We start from the raw sequence: 11,136 nt of genomic DNA on the forward strand, positions 1-11,136 counted from the left end.
TCGAATTTCCTCTTGGCCATTAATATTTGTGATTGTCTTTAGGAGGAAGATGAATTTCACCTCTCGGTGTGAGAATACCACTCCACTTGTTGGAAGGGTGCAGTGGCTTCAAAAAGTTCCATGTTTGGCCCCGTCACTGCACCGAAGTTTTCAGATTACATTAAAATTAAATAAAAATCCAGAAATAATAAATTTAATAGGAAAAAATCCTTAGCGGTCGCATAAAATACTTGGTTAAAACAAATGAATGAAATAGGAATAAAATGATGCTAACAAAACCATATTCGGGATGGACGTACACGCATCATAAACTCATACTGTCAACAGTAAGAGATAATTTAAGTGGATGCTTTTTGACATATTCGGGACGTCCAATATCCAGAACATGTTTTTCGTTAATTTGCATGTTCAGAGTTAGATTTCTGTAGAACTTCAGGTTTCCCTCAAGTTTTCGGTTTGAGTTATAAGTATGTCAAATTAAACCAAATTCCTCTGTAACCATTTTGAGTTGCAAATCTTTCCATTAACTTTATAGTGATATTTCCTCTTTCTGTTTTCTATGATATTCGCTGAGACAGTAATAAAGAGCAAAGAACTTTAAAAGAAAAAATATGAAGTGATATATAACTTCGATGAGCATGCAATTGCAGTTTAGAATGACATTGACGCATGTCAATGAAGTTACATATTTTAATCAGCATTGCGTAACATAGAAACATAAAGCATTTTAAAACGAGTTATAATGACTCGTAAATAATGAACATGGAAATAAAACGTTCAATAGTTTTTATATGTTAAATATTACAAAATAAATAAAAGTAATTTGTTTCTAAACGAAGCAAATAAAAATTTCAGTTAATAGATTTTTTTTTCAGATTCAGAAAAAAAAAAATAGAAAATTTTAGAATAAAAAAAAGCATCCATTTTCATTTGTATTTTACAGAAGAAAAAAAAACATCCATATAGAATTCATTATATTGTTACGTGCTCAAATGTGACGTAACAATACATCACAATACATCACATAGCTAATAATATTTAGATTGTTGTTCAACAATAATCTATATTGTAATTCTTCGATATAATTCTAATTTTGGTTATTTTAAGAAGTTCGGATTCTGAATAAACGAGTTGCATAGATGACATCATCATCATTGTCCGGCCACAGAAATAAAAGATGACATATTTTGGCATATATAAGGCAATTTAAGAAAATTTATAAAAAACGATATGAAATGTGAATAAACAAAGCGGCTTAACATGAATTGGTAAATGTAGTTCGAGGCAACGAGATGAAAACGCTAATGTATGGGTGTGTATGTTACTAAATATATATACCCGTATTCATGTGGTCATTTTCTATGGTCTAGATCTACTCTTTTTTTTTTTTCATTAATGTGAAGATTACATTCTTCTAGCTAGACTACCCCGTGTTATTTTTTTTTCTTTCAGTAAATGCCTATAGCGATTAGGATAAATTATCTGTACATTGGCATAACTGTTGCAGAGTAAGATTAATAATGTTCGAGGAAGGGTCAAAACCGTTCTTATGGAAGTAATATCTATACAGAAATCAGAAAAGTGTGATTAAATGGCTTCTCTATATAGTCTCATGTAATCTATGTACAGGCATGCGCAGTAGTTTTTGGATTTCCAGCGTTTGGATCCACCGTCCACTTGCATCTTTAATGGACGTAATAAAGATGTCAAATACTTGTCCGAATCCAGTCTAGAACAGACCATCAGGACGCAGAACTTCCACAATATATAAAGAGAATTAAGAAAGCCACGGGATTGCAGAAAGGATGGATACGTTAAGATCTGCCCCTGATGTCCTTAGCGTGTATGTGTGCGTGCAGATGCGCAGTAAGGAGAGACTATGTAAAGACGTCATTAACGACACTTACTGTGGTCATTCGTTCTGTTTTTCTCCCCTTTATTCTTTCTTTTATTTTTCCAATATGCCGGAACCTGTCGATGCGCCCTCCTGTATAATAACCAAATTGTTAAAATTCTATTTTACAATTAACTTATATATTTTAATAACTTGGAGATTTGCAGCCCTTTTTATGGAAATTTCACTAAGTTTCTCTTTTATGCTACCAGATGAGGAGCTGAGAAGAGGCAGACACAAGTTGATATGACTGTGAAGGCTGAAAACACTATTAAACAGACTCGATCCACCACCATCGCTGCAAATTTCCATTCTGATATAACTTCCTGGGTGTCGTCATCTTTGCGCATCCTGTTCGTGATAAATCGCAGCTCTTTCAGTATGGCGCTGAGTTCTTTCTGAGCAGTGAAACAAGTGTGTACAGTGGCTGAATCTTCTCCGGTCACGTGGATGTAACCTCCTCCCGTGCTATTCGGTTGACGAAAATCGTCATCAATGTCTAATACGTTTGCTAATAGACTTCTAGATGATCGTTCTTTTAGTTCTAATTCTTTCATTTTGTGGTTTATTAAAAGACTTTTACGAGTTAATTTCTTCCCCGGTCGTTTCATCCGTAATATCCAAGGCAGCCAAATGAGAAATATTGATTTAATCTGAAAAAAAAAAAAAGAACAGAAATTATATTGTAATTTTAGTAAGGAGGATGAATAGAAGAAATAAATTTATTATAGCGTATTAAAAAGCAAATTTTCTGTGGAATAATAGGCAAAGAAAATGCATGATTTATGCCCAAGTTTGATTATTTTGTAATAATCATAAAATTGTGTTTCGTAATAGATTGCATTGTGACGTCATTCATTATTACGCAATTAAACCGAAAGGCATTGTTTGGTATTTTTATTATTTTTTTTTGTTAAAAACTATTGAAGTTTCTATACGTATTACGCAAAATTTTAAATTCTATTAGAAGATATAAATCCATCAACTATAGATGACTAGTGAGTAGTCGCTGTTAAAATATCAGCGAGCATATCGTGTTGAAAAGCAACAGAGAGAGACTTGGCATTGACATTTTAGCATGGCTTCACATCTGCCTTCACAAACGCCTCGCTTTTTTTCCGATAGAAATTTTATTATCTCTAATAGACGTTTCAAATATAGCAAAGCAGTGGAAATGGAAAGGATACCACAAATTGAACTTATGTGAAAGTGGCTTCTTCAAGCAAAAATCGGCATGGAAAAACAAAATGCAATGTCCTGATGTTAATATTAACCTTATAGCCGTGAGAAAGAAATCTGAGAATACTAATATATTTTAGTAACTAAACCAAATAAAATAAGACGCAATAAATATGCCCTAATAATAAATCGGCAAATGAATTCAATTTCAGTACTATTTGTAATGACTTATAGAAATGCAGGCGATTTTTTCCTCCTGTCCATATGTTTAGTAGAAAAACTATCCGATGAGTCGATTTTGGCAGAGTGATTCAGACCAACACCACCCTGTTTATCTGTCTCCTGAAAGGACTTGAAAAAGTACCAATGTGGGTTATCCGGATTACGTAATCTTAGTACACCCACAAATTAATGTGCCATAGGTTTATAACTTTTCATCGGTATTATTATTATTATTATTATTATTATTATACAGCCTAACAAAAACTACACTTATAAAAGCTAGCAAGATTAAAAATCCTGTAGTAAAGGATCTGAAAGGAGACCACGACAACACCCCAATATACTTGTCTGAATACCTTACTCCACACTATCAGAAAATATTCTACCAAGCAAGGAAAGTAAAAACAGAAAACAATTACCAGTTTATATGGATAAGAGACAGCAAAATATTCCTTAGAAAGACACAAGACTCAAAACCAATCGAAATAAAATCCGTAGATGACCTCAACAGGCTGTCACATTGAAAGGAATATCGACAACTCGTAAAGAAGGACCAGCACCCCAACCAACATGAATGCACACCATCAAGCAGACGTAATCACCCCGGAACATGATAATTGCCACATTCTGAAATCAATATCAGAATGGAAACAACTGACAACCCCCAAAAAAGGACTATCTATTCTCCACATCAACATCAGAAGCATCCAAAAATACTGGCTGACCCTGCAAGCTTATCTGAAGGAAGATATAGACGAAATAGACATTTTAATACTGACTGAAGTATCTACGACAAACGAAGAGGCATCCTCCTACCAAATGCCACACTTCCAACAACACAAACACTGCAGACAAACAAAACGAGGCGGTGGTATAATAATATTTACCAAACATAAACTAGAAGTAACAGAAATAAACTATAAATTAGAATACGCAGAAAACATATGCATCGAAATTAAAAACATCAAACAAGAAAACTCCGTGATATTAAACGCAATATACAGACCACCCAACTTAAGCACCACAAAATTCCTAGAAGAACTAAACAGATGGCTTTCAGCCACGAACGTAGGCACCTCAAAATACTTGATAATAATAGGAGACATTAATATAAACATTAGGAACATATATAACAACACAGAACAATACCTAGACCTATTATCGGCATATAACATAACCCCATCCATACAGTCGTATACACGAGAAGAGATAGTCGGAAACACAACAACCTCAACCTGCATTGATCATATAAATATAATGGCCCCTCCAAACAGCCACACAGCAGCCGTCATAACATGCAAACTAGCAGACCATTATTTCACAGCATTGCAGTTACACACTGAACCAGAACCCATAAAAATCACTGAGACTACAAAACAGTATCATAGCATTGTAAACGAAGCAATAGTGAACGATGAAATCAGAAAAACAGACTGGATGCAGATAGCATCTTTAGACTCTGCTGAAGCTGTATATAATAATCTTAAACTTGCATTTAACAAAATATACAACAAAGCATTAACAAAAATAAAAATACGCCCCCAAACGAAACAAAATCCATGGATAACAGACAACATACTAACAGATATACAAAGAAAAGATGCCCTATGGAAACAACTTAAGAAGTCACCGAACAATATCGCTTTAAAAGCTGAATACAAAAGAAAACGGAATCTCCTAACAACCCAGATTCGAACGGCAAAAAGAAACTATTACAGCAACAAATTAACAACAGCACAGAACGACATAAAGGAAACCTGGCACCTGATTAATGAAATGCTGGACAATATACACAGAACCACTGCCACAGAAACAATAAAACACAGCTTTGCCTGCGATCCCAAATCCCTCAAACAGTTGGCAAACAACTTTAATCAGCACTTCGTGAACTCTGTCCAAAAGCTACAAGAAACAACCTTTCCTCACACATACGAACATTCTCCACTAGGTCCACGACCAACCCAGTCGATGTGGTTCCCCACAGTAACAAAAGAAGAACTACCACGGGCAATTCAGCAAATTAATCCTAACAAAGGACCGGGGATAGACGGAATCAGACCAAAAGACATCAAGAAACACTCAACCGACCTACTTCCAGTTATACAAAAACTGTTAAATAAAATCTTCGAAACGGGACACATACCTGAAACACTGAAGACTGCATTAATCACACCCATACACAAACAGGGAAAAAGAAACATAATAAGTAATTACAGACCTATCGCCAAGCTGCCTGTAATCAACCAAATCATGGAGCGCATTGTACATCAGAAACTCTCCACATACGTTAAAAAATTTCAAATCATACCCGAAACACAATATGGCTTTCAAAAAAATAAAGGAACAGCAACACTCCTGGAAGATTTCACTGATCTAATAAACGCTGCATTGGATAAAAATAGAATAACATTAGTGGTCTTCATTGACCTAACAAAAGCATTTGACACACTAACACATAAAATCTTGTTAAAGAAACTTACCCATATCGGAATTGGAGGTCGTCTACTCCAGTGGTTTAAAGCATACACGAAAAACAGAAAGCACATCACACGTATAGGAACCACACACAGCAAAGAGGTACATGTAACCTGTGGAGTACCGCAAGGAGCTGTCCTATCTCCCATTCTATTTAACATATACACACACGACATAAGCCAACTCCCCCTAAAAAGTAAAATCTACCAGTATGCAGACGACACTGCCATAGTATCCATTCACAACACTGCAAAAATCGCTTACAAAAATATGCAACACGACATCAATCAAATCACTAACTGGTTAACCGAAAACGGCATATACATAAACCCTGGAAAAACAAAGCTGATGATATTCAAAAACCCCCAAACCTTGCCCATAGAAACTAAATATCTCACTGTCAAACATTCATCCTCCAATACACAAAGTGCAGAACCTAAAATCACAACCATCACACAGGTGAAAACAACACGCTACCTTGGACTTCACTTCGATGCAGATCAAAGTTGGAATAGCCATACAAACTACCTACATACCAAGCTTAGGATAATAGCAAGCAAACTATACAGATTAAAAGACATTGCCCCAACCCACATAAAAATACTAATCTATAAAGCATTATGTGAAAACATATTAAGATATGCAATCACATCATACGCATTCTGCGCAGACTACAGACTTAACAGGCTACAATGGTTGCAAGATAAAATGATGAAACTGATATTCTGGGAACAACCCACTCTTATGCAGGAAGCATGGACAACACACAAAATATTTAAGGTGAAACAATTACGCCACTACACAGTCATGTTAAAACACTACTACAGCCCAACATATAGAGTAACCAGAACAACATATCAAATAACAAGACCACAGTCAACAAACTACATAACATATAAGTACAACAATCACCACGGCAAAGCCACCCGAAACTTCTACGTACCTGACATGATAAACAAACTGCCGTTCGACAACAGAAACCTAGGAACATACAGAGAGCTGAAACAGGCACTATATAAATATTATAGCGAGAACGAAAATTAGAGCAATTCCTGTTTCTCTCTCCCCCACCACACATACACACACATACAAACCTACGACAACCCCCCTCTCAAAAAACTACCACTACAAGACTACCACTACATGTCTAAATCCAACCCTATTTTCACAAAAAAAAAAAAAAAAAAAAAAAGTTAAACTGTAATAGCAGTCGAAGTCTTTCAAGCACGTACCAACAAACAGTAAAATCAACACCTGGCTTGTGACCAGTATAGCAACACAACCATGAAACCACCACCCTCTGTCATCTATTATCTTCCTCAGATAAGCTCTGCTAAGCTTCGAGGAAGAAAATTACTAACTTGCAAGTATCAGTTATACACACTTGTAATGCGTTATAAATATTATATACATATATAATTACTACAGCAACTATGTATGCAATTCATCTGAGACATAAATCATCCGCTTGGTGTCGCACTGATTAGATCGTCGGCTTGTCGAGAGCTCCTGAAAAGATTAGTATTATTTTGTGTTAACATTAGATATTTTACTAGAATTTTAAGTAGTATTGTTTGCTTTTGTTTCTTGGTATGTCTGTACAATTTTTGCGTGTTTTCTGTTATTTTAATTATTATTTTTAAGAAAAGATAGCGCACACATGGCACCGATAAAGAAAAAAAGGCGGCCAGATCGCCATGTTTGTTTAAGAGTTTTGATGTAAACGAATTTATGCAATGTGCTGTCTGTGAGATGTATGCCTTGCGAAGAGCGGTGGGAGTCTGGTTAGAAAGTGATAGTGGAGTTAATATGTGTAAAAAGTGTAAAGAGAATGAGGACTTCAAGCGTGTTTCGTGTGTCGAGAGCGATATCGTGAACGATAGTCAGAATGTAGAAAATGGCGGTGTGCTAGAGTATTGCATGGTAGTGCCAGATAGGAGTGAGAGCGTCGCCGAAAATGTAAATGAAGGTCGAAACACAGAAAGAATGGATGATTTGATCGATAATGAAAATGGTGAGATAAATGCGAGTAGCGAAATTGCCCGTTTGAATGGTGCGATACACAGAGCTAAACGACAACTGGAGCGTATGGAAAAATGTGTGTTGAACGTACCGACAAATAACCGGCGGAAGTCTGCGACGGCAAATAATAGAATGTTTGCAAACGTCAATAAAATGAAGGAGCGAGTGCTGTATGGGGATTCGCTATTAAGAGGCGTAATAATTGAGAGTTTAACGAAGTCGTACCAGCCGGGTGCGAACATAAAGGACGTCAGCGAATCTATTCGACTGCAAAAACAGAGGGTGAAAGAGATGATAATAGTGGCAGGAACGAATGATTTGAAAGAGGACAAAATGGAAATGATAGAGGATGTGAGGGAGTTGTTTGAGGTAGCAAAAGAGAAGAGGGAGAGAGTTAGGATGGTGAGTATCTTACCGCGGTATGACAGCGAAGTGTTTAGAAGGAGGGCCATAATTGCCAATGACTTTATGCGTGGGTTATGCATGGAGAGTGGTGTGGAATTTGTGGATGTGTGGAATGAGTTCGATGGGCGAAAGGACTTATATAAGATGGATGGGTTGCATTTGAATGGAGTTGGTGTACGGAGACTTGAAAAAAGTGTTGATGAATGATGTGGAAGTGGATGTACAGACTCAGGGAAACTAGATTTATTAAGAGGGGGGGAGTAGATATGCTGACTTTAGGGGGGCAGTTAAGTGTATGAATGAGTATATTATGCCCGAGCGAGTACGACGGACAACAAATCAGAATGGGATAGTTAGTATAAGGCATCAAAGTAAGGATGGGACAAATGGGCTTCTGCGATTCATGTACACTAATGCCAGGAGTATTAGGAACAAGAAGGAAGAGTTTTTGGCCATGGTTGGCACTTCCAGGCCAGAGGTTGTCGGTATTAGTGAAACATGGCTGACAGAAGATGATAAAGCTAGTGGGATTGAATGCGACGGGTATAGCGTGTTCAGGAGTGACAGGGTGAATAAAAAGGGGGAGGAGTGTTATTGATGATAGCTGATGATCTTCAGCCAAGGAGTATAGAAGTTGAACTGCATGATGGGGAAAAAAGCACATTTGAGGCTGTTTGGTGTGAGATACAATCCAGCAGAACAAAATATACAATTGGGTGCTGCTATAAACCGGGTGATGGAGTGGATGGTGGGGATAGTATGCATAAGCAAATAGAAGAAATGAGTGGAAGAAGGGTAATTATTATGGGTGATTTCAATTATGGTAACATTGACTGGAAAGAGGAGAGGGCACATGGGAGGAAGGAATTGGATTTTATGAGGTTATTAAGGGACAACTATCTACGGCAACATGTATTGGAAAATACCAGGGGGCAGAGAGTGTTGGACCTAGTAATTGCAACCGAGAATGTGGCTGTAATGAACATGACCATGTTGCCACCAATTGGTGAGAGTGACCATAAAGTCATGACTTGGGAGGTGGCTAAAAGAGTCGAATTTACAATTAAGACAGGGTACATGTGGAATTACCGGGCTGGTAAGTATGACAAGCTTAGGTGTGTGCTTGGCTCAATGCCATGGCATGTAAAACTGCAAGGGCTGGATGTTGATAGTGCATTGGAGGTGGTTAAGAACTGTTTGCAGGAGGCAATGGTTGACTGTATACCAAGAGTCCGAATAATAAATCAATTAGGGGTTAAATGGATGAATAACACTATTAAGCTTGAGCTGCAAAAAAAGAAACAATTGTGGAGGAATTTTAAGGAGAAGGGTGACCATCAGGCTCAGGAACAGTATAAAGCTCAGGCCAGGATGGTAACAAGGGTGGTAAGAAAAGCAAAAGCAGATTACGAAAGGAAATTGGCCACGCAGGCTAAAGAGAATCCCAAACAGTTTTTTCAATATGTTGCAAGTAAAAGGAAAAATGCTCATGGTAGAATGATCTTAAAAAATGCTGAGGGTAGGGAGGTAACTGAATCAGTTGATATTGTGGAATTACTGAGCGAGCACTTTGCAAGAGTATATCATCCAGGTGGTGACTTTGCAGGAATGGAAGAACCAACAGCTTATACTGGAATTGTGATGAATGAAGTAGAGGTAACTAGTCTATTACAGAACCTCAATGTCAATACATCTGTGGGATTGGATGGTATACCAGCTCGTGTCGTACGTGAAGCGGCCAAAGAATTGTCAGTGCCCTTGACCATTTTGTTTAATTTGAGCCTGAGGACTGGGTCAGTCCCAAGGGGGTGGAAAGAGGGGAAAATAGTTCCACTGCACAAAGGTGGTTCCAAGGCTGCTGTTGAAAATTACCGGCCAATCAGCATAACAGGAATCATTATCAAGGTCTTAGAGAAAATAGTCAAGAGGAAAATACAAGATTGGATAGAAGAAAATGGGATACTGTATCGGGGACAGCATGGTTTTGTGAAGGGTAGGTCATGCCTCAGTAACTTGCTCACGTATTATAACACAGTGACGGCTGAACTGGATAAGGGTAATGGGTTTACAGTGATTCTGCTGGACCTTGCCAAGGCCTTTGACAGGATACCACATGGAATTCTAATCAGTAAATTGGGGCATATGGGGATGGACATAGGGTTGGTGAGATGGATAGGAGGGTGGTTGACGGAGAGATATCAGAGAGTGGTTTACTCAGGAGTAGAGTCCACAAGACGGCCTGTGACTAGTGGTGTGCCACAAGGAGCTGTTCTTGGACCACTGCTGTTTAATTTGTTCATAAATGATATAGGAAAGGATCTGAGAGGAACAGTTCATTTGTTTGCGGATGATGCGAAGTTGGGTAGGGCAATAGTGAATGCAGATGACGTCAAAATTTTGCAGGATGATTTGGATAGATTGGAGGTCTGGGCTAAGGAGAATGGATGTCAGTTTAATGTGGCAAAATGTAAGGTTATGCATTTTGGGGTGAAAAGATTGGAGGCAGTTTACTGCATTGGTGGAACCGTGCTCCAGGAAATTGATGAGGCACGAGATTTAGGAGCGTTGGTAGATAAGGAATTGAAATTTAGGGGGACACATTGCAAAAGTGGCCAAATCAGCTCATCAAATCACTTGGTTGCTGAAGAATACGTTGACAAGCAGAGACAAGCAGGTTATTGTTCCTCTGTATCGAGCCTTGATAACACCCCATCTAGACTACTGTGCTCAGATTTGGTCACCTAGGTTTCTTCTTGATGGGGAGGAGGTGGAGAGGATCCAGAGGCGAGTGACCAAGATGATAGCAGGTCTGTGGAATGAACCGTATGAGAACAGGTTGAGGATTTGTGGGTTGCAAAAATTGGTTGATAGGCGGAGGAGGGGAGATATGATTGAGACATTCAAATTACTGAAGGGTTTCTATAAAATTAATTCAGAAG

The 11,136-nt window shown here is 37.9% G+C and overlaps 1 protein-coding gene across 1 annotated transcript in view; it reads right to left on the reverse strand.

Moving 5' to 3' along the window:
• Positions 1-2,094: 2,094 nt before the first annotated feature.
• Positions 2,095-11,136, reverse strand: part of LOC150100562 (neuronal acetylcholine receptor subunit alpha-7-like) — a 77,632-nt gene continuing 68,590 nt past the window's right edge. The window contains exon 6 of the mRNA XM_090402108.1: positions 2,095-2,547. Coding sequence (XP_090258234.1) covers positions 2,095-2,547 — 453 coding nt within the window. The remainder of the gene's footprint in view (positions 2,548-11,136) is intronic.

This window comes from Typopeltis vanoorti, chromosome 12 (assembly GCF_054136105.1).
Source record: "Typopeltis vanoorti isolate ZY-2024b chromosome 12, IOZ_Tvanoo_1.0, whole genome shotgun sequence".
Taxonomy (NCBI): Eukaryota; Metazoa; Arthropoda; class Arachnida; order Uropygi; family Thelyphonidae; genus Typopeltis; species Typopeltis vanoorti.